Source organism: Garra rufa, chromosome 7 (genome assembly GCF_049309525.1).
Source record: "Garra rufa chromosome 7, GarRuf1.0, whole genome shotgun sequence".
Lineage (NCBI taxonomy): Eukaryota > Metazoa > Chordata > Actinopteri > Cypriniformes > Cyprinidae > Garra > Garra rufa.
The window spans coordinates 37,655,475-37,680,994 of record NC_133367.1 but is presented as its reverse complement, the minus strand read 5'-3'; the positions used below and the strand labels follow the sequence as shown (position 1 = coordinate 37,680,994).

Genomic DNA, 25,520 nt, shown 5'->3' with positions numbered 1-25,520 from the left:
GGTTTGGTGTTGTGGACTTTCGCTCCGCCTCCCTCACATCCCTGCACCAGTAGGAAAGTCCACAACACCAAACCCCTGACGCTGATTGGTTGGAACACTGTTTGTTTATCTGTGGAAAGGTTGGTAGTGCCGATTGTTTTTTTGGCATATCTCGGACCCTAGGCTGACCAGAGAGACGCGGTTTTTTCACAGACAATTTATGGGGCAGGCAGCGAGCGGATCGTGAAGAAAGGTCAGCTGAAATTGACACTTTGTTTTAGGCTAGAAATCGCTGATACAACCTTTAAAGTCTTTGAGAATGGATCATAAAGCTCATAAAGCTGTTCTATGATAATTTGTTGATGAAAATAAATTGTTCAATTAGATGTATTTGTGTTTACTAACTAACTAACAATGAAATAATTTTTTCTCCCTATTAGATTGTGTTTTTTTTAACGTCAACACCTACCCAGCCCATTACATGTTACACCGTACTTTTATTTTGACAGGTTGCCGTGAAGTTTCTGTGTCATACAGTATGATATGATGCTAGTTTTCTCAAATGAAACGGTAAAAGTGACACTCACAGCAGTTTGGGAGATTGAGTTTATCTGTTCATGTGAGATGAAAATGCCAAAAATTACCGGGAGCGTCACGTGTGTTTCAGTATGCGTGTAGTAAAAGCTCGTCTCCGCAATGCATACATACAGCTAGGCAAACGGAACATATCGGATTCATATTAAAACGGTCTTTTTGCATTTCAGTTTTCACATACACTAGTCCATATCGCGATTTGAATTAAGTGACTGACCAACATTTGATTTATGAATCCAAAAAACGACGAATTTACGTGGCATTTCGCGCTATAGTAGATTCGGTTTTCATGAATGGAGGACGACGCGACCCCGTCTGTGTTTTGGCGGAGGAGACTTAAACGCGCGACCATATTCTACAGTCTTCGGTATACATCCGCGTTAAAATATCAAGGTGAAAGTCATCATAGCTTGCGTAGTTTAGACCCAGCTCCCAACCCAAATTTGAGAATAGATTAACGGCGATATTTTTTTTATCGCGCGATAAGAGTTTCACGTTAACGCAGCACGTTAACGCCGATAACGGCCCACCACTAATATATATATATATATATATACAGGGACGGATTATGGGTTGTGTGGGCCCCTGGGCAAAACGTTCGCGAGGCCCCCCCCCCCCTCAAAAAAAAAAAAAAAAAAAAAAAAAACCGTATAATCTGCATCCTCGTAGCTAGGGGGCAGTCATATCATGCGCAGGGCCAGGAACAAATAAATTCAAGGACAGGACACCAACAGAATGAAATGGTAAAATAAGCGAAATCACAAATACTACCCACCCGTGTCATATTTAATAAACCAATAACTTAGATAAACAGCAGGTTTACACGTGGGTTGTCAGAATGTTGTGGAGAAATGCGCTCATGTAGTTGAGAGGTGGCCGGGTGTTAGCTTGCCAGGTGCAAGTTGACATGTATAAATCTGACGATGTGGTCAAAACAATATGTGCTGTGAATTTCTTGCCAACTAGAGCCACGGCGGGCAAATGATAAATGAAACCTCTTGTCCTACCTTAAAACTTCGTAGCTACAGTTAATGTTGTCGTTAGCTGTGTGATCCTTTTGTCTTCTTGCCGGCTCATGGAAGTCTTTATCAGTTTAAATTTGCGATTGTAGATCTACTTTTATTACATTACTTTTCGTTCTTTTACTTTATGCCATATAGATTTAGGAGGGCAAGCATACTATAATACAGATTGAAAAAAACAAAACAAAAAAAAAAACGTTGCGCCACGACAAGAAAAACATATCCATGATTTCAACTTGGAAATGCCCACTAGAAACGTCTACCGCACGCCCATATAATTCTTATCTTTTTTTTCATTTAAATTGCTTAATTTTCTGTCAAATCCGTGTGCATTTGCTATTACTGACCAATTGGGCTGAAATTAATGATACCCTTGTTTAAAAGCATGGCTTTTCTTCCCTTAACAACCGTTGGCATGGGTAAACAAAATAAACTAAGCAATATGATCTAGTATGTATTTGGTACAATAAGTAAGGAATAATTGACGACGGGCCGTAGAATTCTTAGAAAATAATGCATACCCGAGGCTAGGCCTTAAACAGGGTTTGAAAATTAGTGAGATCCGAAGTAAGGTGTTAAGAATTGTGCTATAATAACACCCACAAATGCACTACATATAGCCTAAACTTCAAAATAGACAGACATGTAGATGATTGTGAAAGATTTTTTATTCAGTATAATGTTTTACATGGAAAGTTTGTTTTTTATAACGTGGATTAAAATTGCATTAAAACAATGTATTGTATGCAGAACTTCCTAGAGTAGAATAACACCCTAGAATCTTTGATCCGAATATTATCAACATTCCATAACCTGTGCGAAGCAGCCATAGATTGTGTATTGGCAGCAGCTGGTGGGCTGGGCTCTACACTGGCAGCCAGCATGTGTCACGTTCTTAAGGGGGAGGGAGGGAGATTTTGATACATTTGGAAAATAATTCACCATGAACCAGTTGTGAAACTTTGGGGACTTTTTATGCAGCTAAAGGGAGAAATAACATTTAATTTTACTGTTCCTACTCCAAGTCACCATTTTGTATAATATGGATAACATTTAGGTCTAATTATAGATATTTTGTGAAAGTAAAAAAAAAAATGAAAATGTTAAACCACCTGTCACTAACCCTGTAATGAGTTATGACGTGGTTCAGTGAAAACCAGTTCTAATATATAGATTTACCAACGCCCCATGGTAACAGGCTAAATCAAACATTCCAATGAGCGAACAAAGTGAGTAAAGCAAATTCAACAACGAAGCTTCTTTAACGACCTTGGCGACGTGTTCGCTTTGGTCTCTCCTGGTGTGAACGTACAGTGAGAGCCATGTTGGGGCACGGTTAGTGATCACACTACATGTGTACCGTGTCCAGCTGAACCATGCCAGAATCCACCTGTGTACCATATCCCCGTACAGAACCGAGTGATCAGGGGTGTAGTGGTAAAATAAGAGGTGGGTGAACTACGAATTCTGTGATTACATTTTGTGCATAAACTATACTTTGATGTGCATTTAGATCAATTGAGAAGTGGGTAAACTCTAATTCTGAAATTTCAGAGGTGGGTAAACTGTTTTTACTTGCATTTAGCCTCCACTACAGCCCTGGGAGTGATTACACTGGTCAAACTCTTACACTGCTACACTGGTCTAGGGGCCACTCAGCGGGCAGGTTAACCGCCTCCATCCCACCATGCTACCGCTCCCTAGTCAGAGGGCCTTCTGTAAGGCCCCCTCCCCTTGACCCAAAAAACAAGGGGCCCCATGGTAGGGGCCCTTGTAATCAGATGGCCCTCTAAAGGTACACTACACCCTCCTCCCTAGGGCCTCCTAGTAGGGCCCTCATAATCAGAGGGCCCTCTAAAAGCCCCATCCTCCCTAGGACCCCCTGGTACTGTAGCCAGAAGCCAGGACCATAATAGGAGGGCCTAAGAGGGCCTTCTAAAAGTAGGCTCCCATGCACCCATTTCCCTTTAAAGTTTCTATAGCAGGGCCGGGGGCCCCCTGAAAGCACCGACTCCCCACCACCACCAGCACCACCACCACAACCACCACAATTCAAGGGCCCTTGGCAGCCAAATGCCCTCCCTATAGGGTCAGGGCAGGGGCCCTTGTAGGCAGAGGTTTAAAGAATGTAGGCCCTCTAAAATAGACAAACGAAAATACATTGTTGATAAGCGTTGCAAATTGTTTTGGGCTAGGGGCCCCATGGGCCCCCTGCACCCCAAGGGCCCCTGGGCAGCGGCCCCGCTGGCCCGGTCCGTAATCCGTCCCTGTATATATATATATATATATATTTTTTTTTTTCCCTTGGATTAAACGTTTACCTTGCACTTCAACATCAACATTTGGACTTGTTCTTGTAACTTTTGTATTTTGTATAATTTTTGTTTTATGTGTGTTTTGAGTAACGGATGGAACTTTCACGCTATACCGAGTTTAAACCATGTTCATAAATGTGACAGGATTAAAAGCCTGTCTGGCACCTGAACTCTATCATATTTTTTTTTTTTTTGTGTGAAATAATTTTTTTTACGTGACTTGGCAAACTAAGAGACTGTTTTTCCTAAGTGGACCAGTAGGCTGGCGGTAAGGTCATGGGCCTGAAATGCGGAGGACCGGGGTTCGAATCCCGTTTAAAATAAGTTTTTGTTTTGTTTTGTGTGTGTATTTTTTTTTTTTTTTGAGCATGGCGACCACCGTTACATCGGAACAAAAGGATAGAGGCCTGTATTCTGAAAAAATTTTTGAGTCTTGATCTGAAGGGTATACAGTATGGCACAAAAGTGAGTACACCCCTCACATTTCAGCAACCATTTTAGTATATCTTCTCAAGAGACAATACTAGAAATAAAAATTGGATATATTTTAGAGTTGTCAATGTGCAACTTGTATAGCAGTATAGCTTTATTTTCCCCTGAAAATTACTCAACATACAGTCATTATTGTCAAAATAGCTGGCAACAAATATGAGTACACCCTTGTCCACTCATGCAGCCCCAGACCATGATGCTACCACCACCATGTTTGACTGTAGGCAAGACACAATCTACTTGGTACTCCTCACCAGAGCATCTCCACACATGCTGGACACCATCTGAGCCAAACAAGCTTATCTTATAGTCTCATTAGAGCACAGGACATGGTTCCAGTAATTCATACTCTTGGACAGGTTGTCTTCAGCAAACTGTTTGCGGGCTTTCAGATGGTTAAACAACATACTGCTGTTATCACTTAGGTTGTACTCACTTTTGTTGTAGTTATTTCCAGAGGACAGTAAATCTATACTGCTATACAAGCTGCACATTGACTACTCTAAAATATATCCAAATTCTATTTCTATAGTATTGTCCCTTGAGAAGATATCCTAAAATGGTAGCTAAAATCAGTGGCCTCTCACACACTTGCATTAAAAGTGTTAAAACACATTGAATTTGACTCAGAGTGGTGCATTTGACCTCTTTTATTCAGTTGTTTTTAGAAAAGGATATCATTAGCACATTCCCGAATCGATTAGGAATGGGTCTCAACACCAAACCAGTCTAGACAAACCAGCATAGATTTGATTATCGGTTCTCTTTTCTCCATTGTGCTTCAAATACGCTGCGGAAACAGCTAAGTTTATAGTTCATACAAAAATACTGTACAGAGAATAGAACTTTCATATTACACATTCAAAAATACACATTAATATCAATGCATACATTAATCAGGAGTTTAAAATGCATAGGGATGAACACGTTTGGAGCTTTATAAAGCTTATGTAAAATCCTTCCTCTGTCTCAATATTGCACGTATAAAAGCAACCCCATTGTCTCTTCTCTTGGAATAGTACATAAAACATGTTAAAATACTTACACTGAACAATACAATGGTTGAATGAAACAAAAACTGACCCTTCTTTAAGACTTCACTTACTGGCTTGCAATGTGATGACAGTGTCTGAAAACAAATTTGGTCTACCACAAAGTGGACTCATAAAAGAAATTTGAAATAAAATAAAATAAAGGTCATTTGGAGGCAGTTGGAAGAATTACGCAACCGACAGGAAGGTAGTAAGGAGAAAAAAACGACAACTTAAAGGGGCCTAAGAGCAAGCCCTGGGTAGACTCCTAATGCGATGGGCCTGAACAGAGACTCTGATTGTTCAACAAAGTCTTGCAGAACAATGAGTGCTTTCTACTTTACTGCAAATAGATTTTGCTTGTGCTTTCCAACATGGTAGTAAAGACTGCAGGGTGAGGAAATAAATTCACCTAATCCACGAATAATTACGGAGCAGAAGTGTTTTGGTGTGGACAGGACCACACTGAAGGAGAAATAACCCCAAAAATAAGACTTTTAAGTGTGGGAAAAACTGCTCGAACCACACAAGGGAGGAAGTCCTGTGACTTTGACAAACCACAGGATATAACTGAGCTGAACATTTGCTTATGGTTATTAGCTGAACCAAGAAACATCTTTAAGTCTGCAACCAGAAATACAGCAGCTTTCATCGGCCCATGTGGGTTATTTCTTTAGTGTTTTAAAGAGTTATTTATCCCAAAATGAAAATTCCGGCATTATTTCCGACATCACCCTTATGTTGGTTCAAACCTGTACTCTCTTAAAAATAAAGGTTCTTTATTAGCATTTATGGTTCCATAAAGAAACTCTAACATCTATGCAAACTTTCCATTATATAAAACGTTCTTTAAAGTGGGAAATGCTGTTTAGATTTTTAAAATGTTACAATAACTGAACTGATCACTGAAAGGTTCTGAAAGGTTAAAAAAAAAAAAAAAAACTTTATTTTTAAGAATATGTGACCCTTGTGCACAAAACCAGTCATAAGTATCAATTTTCAAATGTCAAAGCTTTCCATTGATGTATGGTTTTGGCAGAGATACAACTATTTGAAAATCTAGAATCTGAGGGTGCAAAAAAAGTATTGAGAAAATTGCCTTTAAAGTTGTCCAAATGAAGTTCTTAGCAATGCATATTACTAATCAAAAATTAACCTCTGATACATTTACAATAGGACATTTACAAAATATCTTCATGAAACATGATCTTTACTTAATATCCTAATGATTTTTGCCATAAAAGAAATATCGATCACTTTGACCCATACCCATGTGTTTTTGGCTATTACTATAACATACCCATGCTACTTAAGATTGGTTTTGTGGCCTAGGGTCACATATACGGTTTCATTTATTCTGTATGACAAAAAATGAAGAATTGAAGTTCATTCTGGTCATTTTCATACAACAACAGTTCATAAAGAACATGTCTGTCAGGTTGCAAAAAACACATATGATAGCTTTGCGCTAAAACTTTGTAAATAAAGTAAATAAAGACAGATTTTGGATGATTCCTTCAGATTAGAAAAAAATATAATTTAGTATAACAATACTGTGTAGGGTCTGTCCCAACTACATATATTGGAATCATAACCGAATTAAAGACATTGTTTTCTTGGAGCATTTAGCACACAGTATTTCCTGGAATAAAACCAGTTCTTGATTCCCAAACCTAGTCAGGAGACGTCCTAACGGTAGATTTCATGAAACTTCAAAGAAATTGGATTCCATACATCTTAAGCCCACAAACCTACACAAAGAGATCAGACACACCCTCAAATAAGTTTACTTTAACCGCTTTAACCAGTTGTTCACGTCAAATCTTCCACAAAAGAATTGTCCTGTGGGGTGAAACAGTTCTCATAGCAGCGGAATATTCCATGATCCAGACACACAACATGACAGACGACACTAAACGTCCTCAGTTCCCCTTTCGGATCTCAAGATCTATTCTACCACGGCCCAACAGAGACCATAAATCTCAAATCTGTGAAACACTAGATAAATGTTTATTGGAGGTTAATAGACTGCGGGGCCGCAGTGTCCACAGAGGCATGACCTTTGTTAAAGTTGGGTCCCAACAAGCGTGGAACACGAGTTAACGATGTGCCAGCTTTACAAACGCTCCTAGACCGATGTGTCTGAAATAGCCTGTGGCGGAAACATTTGTGTTATTTGGCCAGTGGTGGCAAATGGCAGCTTGGCGACAGTCTACCGTGAAAGAACGTGCCCTTGAGGCCTGGACGTTCGTAGGGACTGGAGCGAGTGCTACATTGAGGCAGCAGTTTGGTGTTAAAAGATAAAGAGAGGTATGTGGAGAGAGAAGGTAGGGCTACCACAGTACTTACTACGATAAGCTATTCAAGAAGTCAACGACATGTCAATGAAGTCAGGACATGTCGGACCTCGGTTTTATTGCTGTATGAGTGTACATGTGGCCGTTTGAGGATGTAGGTAATGGGAGCATGTACTGCTAAATAAAATAGTGTCAAGAAATTAAGTGTTTACATGACAAAGTATCTCGAGCAAATGCAGTTTGCACAAGTAGGGTACAAACTAAGTGCTGGAACTGTTACAAAAAAAGATTGTTAATTTCAGTGTTTTATTTTCTAGCCATTTCATATGAGATGTGAAATTATTTCAACCCTGTTTTTTTTTTTTTTTTAATTTAGCTCAAATTAAGCCACTGCTTAGTAGAGGCGAGCTAGTTTAGGATTAAATGTTGGTTTGTGGTTATTGATAACCAAACAAATTAAATAAAAAAAAATTATATTTGTTTGATACTTTTGCTGACAATAACAGGGCTGAATGATTAAGCTTAGAAAATATCAGCTTTAATATTTAAGTAAATGAATGGTTAAATATTGTGCAAATTATGTTATTTTTTAATGTTTCTCATGTAAGGAAATTAATTTTTCTTTTGTAATGTGGGAATTCATACAGTAACAGGGTTGCGCACAAAATGCAGGACGAGGCTAAATATGTTTTTGGTGGATAAAATGTGTTAATACTAAAAATAATATTTTAATTAAAAACTGAAAAATTAAACTTGAACAAATTGTGTCAAAATGACATGACTAATACATATTTTAAAAATGGGTATTGTAAATAAGAAATAAATACATTTAATATGTTTCAAACTACCTACATGGCATTTTGCATTATATAATATTTTATGTAACTACTTTATGTAACTAATTTAATGATAAACAAACAAACAAAAAAAAAAATCAAGTCATTTTGGGTTTATTAAATTAACAAAGTAATGCCACACTAAAATATACCCTATTCGTGGAAAATGCATTATACTCCTGGGAAATAAGAAATGTGTTGTTGACAGAGAGGCTGGGAGGTCTTTGTTGGCAATATCAAACAGACATCAAACTTTCATTTTAGAGCAGCAGGCAGTCACCGTGTGCATTGTTGCCGTGGCACTCGTGGCCTGAAGCATTTGTGTGTATGTTGGTGTCTGACACAGAGGCAAATTTAAGTTTGTTTATAGGGAGTCTATAGTGTTTATGTGTTTAGGGGACAAAGAATGGTGGTGTTTTGTCTTTTTATAGTAGAAGTGCGTGTGTTTGTGAGAAAGGACAACGTGTGCCTGAAGGTATTCCTGCAGTGACTCATCCAGGACTAAAACAAAAATAAAGCTTAATTTGTAGTTTGTTGTGGAAGTGAAAACACTTGCTACTGGAAATGGAAACATCTTACGTCTAATGGCAATCTACGTCAAAAGCAGAATCCTTTTTCTGTTTTGTAAACTTTTAGACACAGTATGTTTGTATCTGGAAAAAAAAATCTAAACAAAAATTGAAATAAACCAAAAACATAATAAAGTGAACAAAAACAAACTAAAAATAAAAACAAAATGAAAAGGAAACAAAACAAAAAGAACACAAAAAAGAAAAGAAAAAAGAAAACCATATAATAGGGAAAATATATATCGGCCACAAATTAAGAATTAGTTTTCTTGTTTTAGGTATATTCATTAGTTTTGACCATGGTTTACCAAAACGAGGGAATAAATTAGCACAATGTAACTACAGTTTAAAATATGTTGAAACAAATTAGTATGTGACCACGATTCACCAAAAATGAGGGAACAAATCAATACAACATAGCCACTATTTACTAAAATGAGGGAATCAACTGGTACAATGTGACCATGATTTACAAAAACGAGGAAATAAATCAGTACAATGTGACCATGGTTTACTAAAATGAGGAAACAATTCAGTACAACATGGCCACAATTTACTAAAACAAGGAAACAAATCTGTACAAAGTGGTCACGTTTTACTAAAACGAGGCAATGAATCTGTAGAACATGACCATGATTGACAAAAACGAAGGAACGAATCAGAACAACGTGGCCTCAGTTTAAAAAAATTAAGAAACAAATCAGTACAACATGGCCATTGTTTACTAAAACGAGGGAACACTTCAGTACAACGTGACCATGGTTTACTAAAACGAGAGAACAAATCAGTTCAATGTGACCGTGGTTTGCTAAAACGAGGCAATGTATCAGCACAACATGGCCAAAATTTACTAAAACAATAAAACAAATCAGTATAACGTGGTCACAATTTACTAAACTAGGCAATGAATCTGTAGAACATGACCATGATTGACAAAAACGAGGGAACGAATCAGTACAACGTGGGCACAATTTACAAAAACAAGGGAACGAATCAGTACAATGTGGTCATCGTTTAAAAAGAAATAGGGAATGAATCAGCACAACATGGCCACAATTTTCAAAAACAAGGGAACAAATTAGCACAACGTGGCCATGGTTTAAAAAATGAGGGAACAAATTAGTCCATGGCCATGGTTTAAAAAGAAATAGGGAATGAATCAGCACAACATGGCCACAATTTTCAAAAACAAGGGAACAAATTAGCACAACGTGGCCATGGTTTAAAAAATGAGGGAACAAATTAGTCCATGGCCATGGTTTAAAAAGAAATAGGGAATGAATCAGCACAACATGGCCACAATTTACAAAAACAAGGGAACGAATCAGCACAACGTGGCCACGGATTAAAAAAATTAGGGAATAAATCAGTACAGTGTGGACACAATTAAAAAAAAAAAAACAAGGGAATGAATCAGTACAACGTGGCCACTGTAAAAAAAATGAGGGAACGAATCAGTACAACATGGCCACAATTTACAAAAACAAGGGAACGAATCAGTACAATGTGGCCACAAATTACAAAAAGAAGAAAACGAATCAGCACTACGTGACCACGGTTTAAAAAAATTAGGAGACAAATCAGTACAGTGTGGCCGCAATTTACAAAAATAAGGGAATGAATCAGTGCAACGTGGCCATGGTAAAAAAAAAAAAATGAGGGAACGAATCAGTACAACATGGCCACAATTTACAAAAACAAGGGAACGAATCAGTACAATGTGGCCACGATTTCCAAAAGCAAGGAAACTAATCAGCACAATGTGGCCACAGTGACCACGATTTACTAAAATGAGGAAACAAATAAGTGCTATTTGACTACGGTTTTAAAAAAATGAGGGAACGAATCAGCACAACGTGGCCACGTTTAAAAATTATGAAGGAACAAATCAGTACAACATGGGCACAATTTACAAAAACAAGGGAACGAATCAGTACAATGTGGCCACGAATTACAAAAACAAGAAAACGAATCAACACAACGTGGCCACGGTTTAAAAAAAAAAACGAGGGAACGAATCAGTACAGTGTGGCCACAATTTACAAAAATAAGGGAATGAATCAGTGCAACGTGGCCACGGTAAAAAAAAAAAAAATGAGGGAATGAATGAGTACAACATGGCCACCATTTACAAAAACAAGGGAACAAATCAGTACAATGTGGCCACGATTTACAAAAGCAAGGAAACGAATCAGCACAACGTGGCCACAGTGACCACGATTTACTAAAATGAGGAAACAAGTAAGTGCTATTTGACTACGGTTTTAAAAAAAATAAGGGAACGAATCAGTACAACGTGGCCACGGTTAAAAAAAATGAGGGAACAAATCAGTACAACATGGGCACAATTTACAAAAACAAGGGAATGAATCAGTACAACGTGGCCACAGTTAAAAAAATGAGGGAACGAATCAGTACAACATGGGCAAAATTTACAAAAACAAGGGAATGAATCAGTACAACGTGACCACGGTTACAAAAAATGAGGGAACGAATCAGTACAACATGGCCATAATTTACAAAAACAAGGGAACAAATTAGCACAACGTGGCCATGGTTTAAAAAATGAGGGAACAAATTAGTCCATGGCCATGGTTTAAAAAGAAATAGGGAATGAATCAGCACAACATGGCCACAATTTACAAAAACAAGGGAACGAATCAGTGCAACGTGGCCACGGTAAAAAAAAAAAAAAAAAATGAGGGAACGAATCAGTAAAACATGGCCACAATTTACAAAAACAAGGTAACTAATCAGTACAATGTGGCCACGAATTACAAAAACAAGGTAACTAATCAGTACAATGTGGCCACGAATTACAAAAACAAGAAAACGAATCAGCACAACGTGGCCACGGTTTAAAAAAAAATGAGGGAACGAATCAGTACAGTGTGGCCACAATTTACAAAAATAAGGGAATGAATCAGTGCAACATGGCCACGGTAAAAAAAGGGGAATGAATCAGTACAACATGGCCACAATTTACAAAAACACGGGAACAAATCAGTACAATGTGGCCACGATTTACAAAAGCAAGGAAACGAATCAGCACAACGTGGCCACAGTGACCATGATTTACTAAAATGAGGAAACAAATAAGTGCTGTTTAACCCTTAAAGACCTAGAACATTTTTGGGGCACCTGAGGCACCTGTATATTTCTTTGTTTTTTCAGACCTATTCTAGCAGTCAGCATCAATTGTCATATATCATTATAAACATAAGAACTTGAACTTTATGTCTAGCTAATTTAAAATTACAAATTTCCTTTTGTTTTCTCTAAAAATTAGTGAATTTCCAGAATTTTAGGAAAAAACGCTACCAACAATTGGGTGTTTTTTACTGTGTACTCAAACAAAAACTTCTGAAGTTTGGATTTTTTTCTTTAAAAATTTGTATTTAGGTGTTTTACACTTCCAAATAAAATTTTGTCTATATATAACATTCCCCAAGCCTTGTTTTCATGCACGCAAGACGCACTTTGCTTTCACTTTGCGTCTGTTCAGATCTGCAAAGAAACATACTAATCGGTGGTTCAAAAGACCAAAACCTATGTTTATTGGTTGAATAGATGACAGTTTGAACCAATCGGGGCACAGGGGTGGGACTAAGCATCAACAATCGTTCCTGTTTGGCTCAGAGGACCAAAACGTATTGATTTCATCTGACGAATCAGTGCTGAGGAAATGTGATGACGTAATCACGCTTACCACGGAGCCTCTGAATATCCAAATGAGACAAATTCGATATCACTGAAAAGAGTAGACTCTGTACTTTACGAGACTTTTTAAAGCATTCAAATTGGATTAGCGGTTCAAAAGTTATTAAACATTTAAGAACAATAGTTATTTTTAGCCGCCGGCGGCTGTCTCGGTCTTTGAGGGTTAACTACGGTTTTAAAAAATGAGGGAACGAATCAGCACAACGTGGCCACGGTTTAAAAAAATGAGGGAACAAATAAGTACAACATGGACACAATTTACAAAAACAAGGGAATGAATCAGTAAAACGTGGCCACGGTTACAAAAAATGAGGGAACGAATCAGTACAACATGGCCACAATTTACAAAAACAAGGGAATGAATCAGTACAACATGGCCACGGTTACAAAAAATGAGGGAATGAATCAGTACAACATGGCCACAATTAACAAAAATAATGGAACGAATCAGTACAACATGGCCACAATTAACAAAAATAATGGAACGAATCAGTACAACATGGCCACAATTTACGAAAACAAGGGAACGAATCAGTACAATGTGGCCACGAATTACAAAAACAAGAAAATTAATCAGCACAACGTGGCCACGGTTTAAAAAAAAGGAGGGAACGAATCAGTACAGTGTGGCCACAATTTACAAAAATAATGAAACGAATCAGTACAACATGGCCGCAATTTACGAAAACAAGGGAACGAATCAGTACAATGTGGCCACGAATTACAAAAACAAGAAAACAAATCACCACAATGTGGCCACGGTTTAAAAAAAAACGAGGGAACAAATCAGTACAGTGTGGCCACAATTTACAAAAATAAGGGAATGAATCAGTGCAACGTGGCCACGGTAAAAAAAAAGGGAACGAATCAGTACAACATGGCCACAATTTACAAAAACAAGGGAACGAATCAGTACAATGTGGCCACGATTTTCAAAAGCAAGGAAACGAATCAGCACAATGTGGCCACAGTGACCACGATTTACTAAAATGAGGAAACAAATAAGTGCTATTTGACTACGGTTTTAAAAAATAAGGGAACAAATCCATACAACATGGCCACAATTTACAAAAATGAGGAAACGAATCCTTACAATGCGACCATGACTTACAAAAAGGAGTAAACACAGCGTGGCCACAATATACTACAATTAGGAGACTAATTGACTAAGTAATGACAACAAATTCTTATTTTGTGGCCATTATATATATATTTGCACCCATATCATGTAAAGAATAGTCTATAGTTAAGAAAAAAAAGAAAAAAAAAGAAAATTTGGTTTTGATGGGGTGAAGTCCATGTGTGGTGTATGCATTGTAGTAGTCCATGACTTTTGTTTTGTTCTGTTTTTAAAAACTGGCTCAGATCCTTTCGAGTTTTGTACTGAAAACTGGCTCAAATCTTTTGTTGTACAGTCCACGTTCACTCGTTATTATCTGGATATTTCAGTTCATTCGAGTTTTGTAATGAAACCAGTGAATCATGGCTTCTTGTGATAGTCTGTTGCAACAAATGGTCCGTTGTTGTCATAGTCTGAGTTACCCAATGGTCACAGGTCCAGCGTGCTGGTCTGGTGCTCGCGGGAATGGCCTACGGGGTTGAAGTGTGGATGGCAGTCGTGGGGCTGGGGGACGCCCGGCTGTGCTAATGGGTTTCGGCTAATCACCAGCTCAAGTTTGTCTCCGGCCTCTGTGATGAGGGGCACAGCTAAGCAGCAGTCGAAATCTCGCGTCCGCACGTGGTTCACCTGGCGAAAAACATTAAGATTTTTTAAAAAGTTCTTTTCCTCCTTAGTTTAGTATTGTTTAGAATAAGTGTACAAACATTACATTCTAAATTCATTAGCAGTAGTGTATGTTGTAATTTTAACTTAAAAATAATGCTGAAATAAAGCTGAAATAAAATTCACTCACTGGTCGCTTTGCTGTGGTTAACACACTACAGCTGTTAAGTATAATCTATCTTAACACATATTTAATCATTTCCACAGCCAGTAAAGCATGTAGATTAGCGAGGGGGATGTTCTCTAAGATTTGACCACAAGTGCTGTGTAGCCACGCAGAAGATCCGGTCAAATCACTTTTTAACTCGACATGTCTTCCCAGAGTCAAAGGCCTACTGTCACCGTCATACCTCATTCTGGCCCTCTCAAGTTTATATTTAACTGAGCTATTCAGATCGTATAGCTGTGGGAAGGGAGGGGGTGCTGGGAAACCAGCGTGTGGTGATCTGAGAAGAGGCACCTGAAGGATCCTGTCGTAGGGTTTGAGTCCAGCACGGTCCGCTGGACCCTCAGGTCTGATCATATTCACGTAAACACCCTTTTCCAAGAAACCGTCCGATACGCTGAATCCGAAGTCATCGCTCTCTGGGTCTTTCATCACAGTCACCTGAAATTTCGTAACACAAAATTATTTGAACAATTTAAACATGAGTTCATTTCTTCTAAATATGTTCAGCAGATGATGTTGAAGTCTTAAAGGAATAGTTCACATAAAAAGAAGTCCTTAAGTTGTTAACATCAATCTATATATGAAGGGTGTCTCCTTCGAGGAGAGGAGGCAAGAGAGGCAGTGATTCCTTAAAATATCAGATGAGAAAAGAAAAAATGTAGTACAAAAATAAAACAACGTCAATATGCCAAAATATTAAAAAGTGTATAAAAATCACACATTTTCACACATTTTTAGACCAGCGGTTAAAGTTTCACCAGGAGTCTACATCTCTCTCGCCTCCCCTGAGCACATTGGCCCGGTTTCACAGACAGGGCTTAGACTAAGCCAGGATTAGGCCATAGTTCAATTAGGACATTTAAGTAATTTTTATAAACATGCTTAAAAAACATTACTGGTGTGCATCTTGAGACAAAACAAAGGCATTTTAAGATCAATCAGTGCAATTGTGTTTCAGTTGAAACAGCTCAGACTTACATTTTAGTCTAGCACTAGGCTTAAGCCTTGTCTGTGAAACCGGGGGATTGAGTTTTAATAGTCCCCTGTGGTGAGTTTGGTGGGGGGTAATTGAGAATTAATGGGGGAAAGTCACGTTAGAAATAAATTCGCTAAATAATATATTCTTAATATGTAATGCAACATATTTCAAGTAAATTAATCTTATTTTAAAGATGATTTTCCAAATTTGTATGCAGTTATTTGCATCTACTTAACAAAACAAAAATAATATAAAACCTAAAAAAACTAAAAACAAAGCAAAGTGAACAAAAAAGAAGCAAAAAACAAAAACAAAAAACAAAACAAAAATGAAGCCAAACAAAGAGCAAAGCAAATATAAACAAAACCTAAACTAAACTAAAAACAAAACTCCAAAACAAAATCTTCAAAGCAGTTCTTAGACTTCCTCTAAAATAAACAATGCAACACATGAAGTAAAAATGCAAAAAAAGGAAGCGAATAAGTAAACAAACAGCAAATCAAATGACATCAACAACAAAAGAAGCCAAACAAAAAGGCAAATATAAACAAAACAAAATCTTGAAAGCAACTCCTAGAACATGTCAGTTTCCCTCTGAAATAAAAAAACAAAGCAGACCTAGATTAAACAAAAAACAAAACTCCAAAACAAAATCTTCAAAGCAATTCCTAGAACATGTAAATTTTCCACAGCTTTGAAGCACAGCCAAACAAAAACAAAGCAAGGCAAAACAAAAAAGGAAGCAAAGTACAACAAAATAAAACTAAAAAAAAAAAAAAAAAAAAAAAAAAAGAACACAAAAACAAAATCTTTAAAACAAGTCATATATCGTTGTCCTCTGAAACAAAGCAAAGCGAAAAAAAAAAAAAAAAAAAAAGTAGCAAAACAAAAAAGCAAAACTCCAAAACTAAACCCTTAAAGCAACTCCCAGGATCAGTTTTCCTTGAAAACAATCCACGGTTATGCTGAGGTGACAGATCTGTGTAAATCATGATTTGTTGGTTTTGCATGAACTGCATGAAGTATCTTGAGGGAAAAACACAAAACAAAATTTCACGCTAAACCACATAAAAAGCACCTACAATGCAAACCAATGAGGGATGCATCTCCCTTCCCTTGCCGTGGTACATTTCCAGTGCCGATAAATACTCACAGTAATTACTAATACCAACAATGCTAACCAAAACCACAGAAGGAGGTGGAACTTGTTTTCTTTAAGGGAATCCACATACCGTTCAACTGTGTGTTCAACTTATATTGTGGAGTTCGCCCACCTTGTGCAGCTCTAACGGTGTGGGAGACAGAATGTCCTGAATCTCTTCTTTGATTCTCCGTGACTCCCAGGTCTTCTCGGACATGCGGAGCGTGCTCTTGTTCTTGGTCTCGTTGAGGAGATGTGGGGCTTTTCTCAGAGGGCTGAGGTGAGGTTGGTTGACCGTCTCGCCGTGGGCCTTTCCACCCTCTACACCCAAACTCAGAGCACTGCCGGTCATTATCGACGCCTACGGGTGCAAAACAACCAAAAACATTGATTACCGGCCATCGTTCTCTAGTACGTTGAACTCCTGTCATGTGAAAGAGCCTTTAGGCCACACTTTTTCAATACGGAGCCTCTGATTGGGCTTCTCTAAGCAATTTTCTCATCTAATAAAACCCTATTAATCAGAGGACGTGAAGCCCATCCCCATTTACCTTTAATGAGCTCCAAATCCATTTATTTCCAATGAGCTGTGACTGAAATGTGTGTTAATTGAGAGCATTTGTGGCATTTGTGACTCTTTGAAGCTGTAATTCAAACCAAGCAACTCAAACCAAGACACTTAGGATCACAGCAGTGTTAGACTCATGAAATTACTTTCAAAACATAGTTAGCGTACAAGAAATCACAGATTACTTGGAAAGCTGCTGCCCGTTATGCCTTCGTGACATAATTTGAGTACTTGAGTACTTTTGTAAAGTCCCTCAGAAACCACAAAGCGCTTCGCTTAACCTTTGTGTTGTGCAGAATAATCTTTACGTAATTTGGTGTTCCCAGTCATAAATGACCAGCCTTTTAAATATTGCTAATTTAAGCTACAGTATATTATCACCAACTCTTGGATTCAGTCGTTTTGTTAACTTATCTTCTTCTAGTTAGCACAAGTTTTATTTTACTTTGGAACTAGTTGATCATAGGCCTCTGACCTTGATCTGAGCTTATGTATCTGTGATGATCCTAGGCCCTGTCCACACCAACACAGGTATTTTTTTAAAAATACACAGCTTTTTCTAAGCAGTGTGGCCATTCGTCCACATGCAAACACAGTATTAATTTACTGAAACCGAACCATTTGCTAAACTCCTGCCAGGGTGAAGATCTTCAGAAACTTTGGTTGCACAGTTGTCATGTAGCTGGTGAAACCGGAGATTTTGGCTTGTGGTGTCAGAGTGTGCGCTTTTTCCTTCTGGCTACTGATTGGCCAACATGACTTTATGGTTAGGGTTATATCACCAACTGTTGTTTTGGAATGCTCTTGACTGCACTTCATGTTTTTGCATTTTCATGTGGACGAGATGTATGTATGGACTAGGCTTGCGTCATTCTTGGTTAGTCATAATTTCATCATTGTTTTGTCTTGGTTTCCTGGTTTTGCTCTTGTTCTGTTTTTTTCTGATTCACCCATGTTTGCTTTAGTTTTAGTTATTAAACTTTATACTACCTTTGGATCTGCCTTATCTTGCCTTACCTATTTTTAAATGAGAGAGAAAAAATAATATTTGTGGAAAATTTTGGCATTATTTAGGCAAAATTTGGCACTGAAAAACTAAACTTAGGTCATTTGATAAACAAGTAACAAAAAGAAACACAAAACATGTGCTAATTAAAAGAAAACTAAAACTACTGTTCAACAAATTAAAAACTATATAGACTTTAAATCAAGTAAAAATGGCTAAAATGACAAAACTACTGACAGTTCAACAAAATTTTAAACTATATAGACTTTATAACAAAAATGACTGAAAGTGTCAAAAACTACTGAAGTTCAACAAAATTGTATGACAAAACTACTGAAGTTCAACACGATTTTAAACTATATAGATTTCAAAACAGACAAAAATGACCAAAAATAAAAAATAAAAATAAATAAATAAATACTGAAGTTTAAGAAAATTTAAAACTATATAGACATTAAAACAGGCAAAAAATTACAAAAACTACTGAAAGTTCCAAAAAAAATGTAAACTATGTAGAATTTAAAGCAAACAAAAATGACTAAAATCACAAAAGCTACTGAAAGGTTAACAACCTTTAAAACTACAGTATATAGACTTCAAAACTAGCAAAAATGACAAAGAGTACTGAAAGTTCAATACAATTTAAAACTATATAGACTTCAAAAGAAACAAAAATGGCAAAAACTACTGAAAGGTGAACAATGTAAAAAAAAAAAACAACCTAAAAATAAAAAAAACTACTGAAATTTCATTAAAATTTAAAACTATATAGACTTCATAACAAAAATAAATAAAAATGTCACGAACTATTAAAAGTGCAACTAAATTAAAAACTATATAGACTTCAAAAACAAACGTGACTATTGTAAACTATATAGACTTCAGAACAAACAAAAATGACTAAAACTACTGAAAATGTAACAAAATTGAAAAATATATGTACTACTAACAAACTACTTACAGTAAAAAAAAAATAAACTATACAGTCTTCATAACAAAATTACTTAAAATGTCAAAAACTACTGAATTTCAACAAAATTTAAAACTATATAGACTTTATAACATAAGTGACTAAAAATGACAAAAACTTCTGAAGGTTCAACAATTTAAAACTATATAGACTTCATTACAATAAAAAATGACTAAAAATGACAAAAACTACTGAAAGTTCAACAAAATTTAAAACTACATAAACTTCAAAATGAACAAAAATGACTTAAAATGACAAAAACTATTGAAAGGTCAACACATTTTAAAACTACTTCAAAACAAACAAAAATGGCTAAAATTGACAAACTACTGAAAGGCCAACAAAACTTGAAACTATACAGACTTTAAAACAAACAAAAAATGACAAAAAAATGTCAAAAACTACTAAAAGTTCAACAAAATGTAAAACTTTGTAGACTTCAAAACAAACAATAATGACTAAAAATGTCAAAAACTACTGAAAGTTCAATACATTTTAAACTATATAGACAAAAACTATTGAAAGGTCAACACATTTTAAAACTATATGTACTTCAAAACAAACAAAAATGGCTAAAATTGACAAACTACTGAAAGGCCAACAAAACTTTAAACTATATAGACTTTAAAACAAACAAAAAATGACAAAAATGTCAAAAACTACTGAAAGTTCAACAAAATGTAAAACTTTGTAGACTTCAGAACAAACAAAAATGACTAAACGTCAAAAACTACTGAAAATTTTACAAAATTGAAAAATATATGTAACTTCAAAACAAACAAAAATGACTTAACATGACAAACTACTTAAAGTAAACAAAAATAAACTATATATTTATAACAAAATTACTTAAATTGTCAAAAACTACTGAATTTCAACAAAATTTAAAACTATATAGACTTTATAACAAGTGACTAAACATGGCAAAAACTACTGAAGGTTCAACACAATTTAAAACTATATAGACTTCAAAACAAACAAAAATGAATAAAAATGTCAAAACTACTGAACATTCAACAGAATTTAAAACTATATAGACTTCATTACAATAAAAATGACTATAAATGACAAAAACTACTGAAAGTTCAACAAAATGTAAAACTATATAGACTTTAAAACAAGCACAAATGACAAAAACTACTAAAAGTAAAACAAAAAAAACTTAATTTAAAAAAGAAATATATTCAAAAAAGTTTAAAACAATTACAAAAACGGATGCTCAGAGATCGCTTGTAAATTTGTAAACTTGTCCCAAACCTGTATGACTGTCTTTCTTCTGTACAACACAAAAAGAGACACTGTAAAGAATGTCCTGGCTGCTCTTTTCCATAGAATTTAATTTTATTGACTGTTGAACCAAATACGCTCACTAACATGAAACATGTAGCGAGTGGCTAAGGAGGGCATATTTGAAGGTACATAAATGCGACCATGTGGCTTCATAAAACTTCACACAGCAGCCCATTCACTACTATTATACTTAAAACAGTGCTAGGACAGGACAAAACTCTTCCTTTTGTGTTCCACAGAAGACAGAAAGTCAAGTATCGATGAAGGAACCTGTCATCCATGGCTGACCTCATTAGCCAGTGTCATCAAACATCTGATAAAAACACTTCCCCATACTTTCGCAACTCTCCTCGGTTGGTTGTGTAAGAACAGAGCTCATTGTTTTGAGCAAACAGGCGTGAAATGAGCTGTCAGTCAGCATGCAGAGCTTTTGTGTGACTTTGTGGTAACAGGAGTGTAGTGATCGGTAATTTGGGATCTCCAACTTTAAAAAGGGATTTGCAAGAGTGATCAGAGCCTGTTGATGGTGGTGCATATTTGCATGCACTGTCTATGCTGTTTTAGCACTCGACTCACTATAGGAATTATGAAAATAAGGTTATGGTGCAAATGCAGACCAAAAAATATGTTGAATGCAACTTTCACAAGACAATTCCTCATCTTGAAGGCCAGATTTGAGTGCTTGGTTGTGGAGGACGCGGCAGACTACCACAATCTGGCATAGTTCACAGGGACAGTACAGCCTTGCTCAACCACTCAATTCCAAATAGTTTTTGAGTCATCCTTTGAAGCATGCGAGTTTTTTTTATTATTATTTATTTGTTTTTGTTTTTTTATTATTATTTAACACATAGAAAGACAAAGAATACATCATCCCACATTAAATTAATAATAAAAACAACATGTTGAGATAATCTAAATCCTGTTTTCAATTTCAATGTTTCAATTTTTTCCTGTTGATTGTGTCTAATTTTAAATATACTGTAAATACTAACAATTCTGTATACTTTTGCTTCATTAATTTATTTAATTTATATCTAAAAATCAAAACACTATAATTTAGAGATAAAGCAGTATGATGGAGGAGAAATTAAAACAATAATAATTTTATTTATTATTATTATTTAAAATGTGTAAACATAAAATATATAACTATAAAAATAGATATTTTACAAAATGTTCTGGAATTTTAAATACTAAATATTTCAAAGAGAATTGATTTGACTAGATACAGACGTAAAATAGAAAGAAAACATACATAAAATCATCATATAAAAAAGCTTTATATATTTTTTTAGTTTTACTCATTTTATTTTATTTTTATTTATTTATTTTTTTTTGAATGGAAATGGAAATTTTTCAAAATGTTCTGCAATTTTAAATAACAAATATTTAGAAAATAATTTATTTGACTATTTATACAGACATGTAAAAATGTATATAAAACATACTTTAAAATATTTATATAAAAAGCTTTATATTGCAAGTTTTAGTTTCAAATTTAGTTTAAGTTTTGGTATTTTTATTAAGTGCTTTGTCATTTTTATTATTTATTTATTTTAATAAGAATTTTAAAATTTAAAATTTAACATTTAAAATGTATACTTAAATTTGACTTAAAATATTATAAAACAAGCCTTATTTTTTATTTGTATAAAACAAGCTTTTTTTATACTTTCAGTTTTTGTTTAAATCTTTAATCTAGTTTTAAATCTAAATTTGCCATTTGCTATGCTTAGTAGGTTTTTTGTACTTCTACTTAAAAATATAAAATGTTTAAAATAAATAATTAATTTAATATTGTATTTGTTTTATTTCAGTTGTATTTTATAATTTGCCAATTTAATTAATTAATTCATTTTATTTTTACATTATTTTATTTTATTTTATTTTCCACTTGCAAATTTTTATCTCTTTCTCTGCTATATAATTAATCAATTGTAATTAAGCCATTTTTGTCATTTTTTTCTTGATTTTGAAGATCATAGAAATGCTATCATGGATTTTATCTGCTGTTATTGGATCAAATAGGAACTCAAAACTAATATTTGTAATACTTTCCATTCATAACTGTAGAAGTTTACCCAACTATGACTATGTCAGCTTTCTTTCTGCCGTCAAATGTTTTAAAGAGTCCATTAACATATTAATTACATATTATGTAATTTATATGTGATTGTGTTAAATGCAAATGCCTCTTACTTAACTGATATTGACATGACCATCACACTGCAAGTGCAAACAATCAACTTTTTCTTCAGAGAAATGCCTTCATTACTCTGTTAATTTCTTAAACATTTTTAAGCGGTTTACCTCGATCTCGCGCAGGAGCTCGGACTGGCCGCAGGTCTCCAGGTCTTCCAGGGCTTGGCACCAGAAACTGTCCTCCTGCTCCATCATGAGGCCGTCGGCATGCGGCTGGCTGCTGTATCTGCGGCAGACGCACACATTGCAGCCAATGAGCCGTGAGCCACTTAGGCTGGCACTCACATCCGGCACACTGGCACCAGCCTTGGCACATTAAGACGAACCGCAAGGCTGGGTGGAGAGGAGCATCCTGTGAGAGAAAATCTGTAGGCCTGAAGCACTACTATTATAGCAGACTCAAAATTAAAACTTGCCCTCGGCGATTCATCAAATATTAAATACAAATAATTAATTAAAAATAATGAGGAATAACTCTTTTTTTTTACTGTAAGGCATTGTTAAATAATTGTTAATATTTTGTGAACGACTAGGCTGTTGAAAGCTAGACATACAGACAGGTCATTTGAGAGTAAAACTTTAAAAGCTGTAAAAGAAGGCGCCACAGTAATTTTAATATAATGCAGTTTTTTAGTATTTATTAAAAGGTTTTGTATTTGTATTTTCTTATTGTTAGTTTAAGTTGTAGATTTGTGCCTTTTGTGCATAATCACAGAGTGCTGATATACAGCCTTATCTCACGTCTACGAGTGTAATATTGCATTTATACAACAGTTCGACGGCACAAGTGTGTAAATACATAAGAAACAACAACAGAGGATCTTTAAAAACCCTCTTTTGTATAGAACTACTTCCTTCCGCCACAGATTCAAATCTCAGTTTGACAGTTAAACAGCTGAGCCCAAGCCTCCATTACTAATTCGAAAACATCACTTTAAAACTAGTAACGAATGAATGTTGAGTTGCTTGATAAAAAAGCTCACTGTATTATGTGGAGTATTATTAAAGAGAGGTTGCATCTGATACAGCATTCATTCTTCATATTCACAATTTAGTTTGAATGTCTGCTGAAGAAAGCGATATCTTTGTTGTAACATTAATATCCTTTCATCTGTTAAGGGTGATTTCTGATGACAGCGCTGCTCAGTGCATTTGTTAGCTGCGTCAAGCTGTTGTTGAAACTCAAAATAACTTGAACTTGAACTGTTTTGAACTGTGTTTAGTTTTCAGGCTAAAAGACTTTACTGCTGACTCTTTTCACCATCTAATGGTGGAACAATGTAACTAAAATCACCGTCACGAACGCAAACACTGTTTCTCAATACTAAACACTTTTAACCCTTTCAGTGGTGAGTTTAAAATATTCTAGCGGACCCCTGATAGTGAGTTTTTTTTAAGCGACCGTTATTTTAGAACGTTCGTCCTTATTGTTTCCATGGCGACGCGTCAAGCTTGTCACGTGACACAACACAGACACAACAACACTGTATGACAGATAGATCGCTTTTATTTCGTTTTTTCTTTTTTATTCAGAATACTCACACACTTGCTTATCATGCCATGAACTATCTGATATTCCGATTCATAAATATGTGTGAATTAGTGCGTTTCGTCGTTTAAAACCCTATATAAATGATCTGGATCGTGATCTGTAATGTGAGATGGGCGCCGCCATGTTTGTTCGCGCTGCCGTTCAGAGAGTCCTGTCAGCCGGCTTTACAGCACGTAAATACATCCGTTTCTCCCGAAATACATGCAAGTAAGTGGCTGGTGAAATAGGAGAGGAATAGAGTGAACTTTTTAGTTACTTAGCCTATGTGTATGTGATATGAATAAAACACATCTGCAAATTATATTTGAATAGATTGTTATTTGCTGCTTCCATATACATCTGTGTGTATTTTACAAACTCTAAATGTCTCCTTTTACTAGTACTTATGTGTATTTAAATGTCTGAAACCTAAAATAAGTGTTATGTGGTTAAAAACACTGCATAGTTGTGATTATATGACAAGCGCAGAGCTCGTCCGTCTCTGGCTCAGCGCCAGCCAGCGCGCCAAAGCGCAGTTTGAATTTGTCAGTTGCATGACGTCACCGAACGTTCTAAAACCCATATGTGGGACCGTACTCCCAGGGGCACAGAAATTAGAATCCCATATGTGGGACCGTACCGCTCAAAGGGTTAAATACTACTATTTTTTATATAAAATATTACTTATTGAATAATAATATTTAATAAACAACAACAACAATCATAAAAGTTCACTTCAGTCAAAATTACACAGGCAGCGATCTGATATATAACATTGAATTTACATAAACATGATGAGATTTTGCCAAAACTATTTACTCTGGAACAAATAATAGTTTAATGAGACCAAAGACTGCCTGTTAGATTTATCCAAAACAAATTATATTTGAATGTTTAACCAGTATACGGACATCGGAGCCAGCGGTAAATTCCAGAAGATCTAGACGAGGTGAGGCTTCTCTCGTGTGGGTTTATGAGTGCAGTATTTATAAAAATATTGCCCACAAGGCTATCAGCGCAGAC

General features: G+C 35.7%; 1 protein-coding gene across 1 annotated transcript in view; it reads right to left on the bottom strand.

The window, feature by feature from the left end:
• Nucleotides 1-14,366: 14,366 nt before the first annotated feature.
• Nucleotides 14,367-25,520, bottom strand: part of LOC141338150 (glutamate receptor-interacting protein 2-like) — a 163,246-nt gene continuing 152,092 nt past the window's right edge. The window contains exons 16-19 of the mRNA XM_073843708.1: nt 23,075-23,192; nt 17,061-17,288; nt 15,099-15,245; nt 14,367-14,602 (exon numbers count right to left, since the gene is read on the bottom strand). Of these exons, the coding sequence (XP_073699809.1) occupies nt 14,405-14,602; nt 15,099-15,245; nt 17,061-17,288; nt 23,075-23,192 (691 nt within the window). The 3' untranslated portion in view covers nt 14,367-14,404. The remainder of the gene's footprint in view (nt 14,603-15,098; nt 15,246-17,060; nt 17,289-23,074; nt 23,193-25,520) is intronic.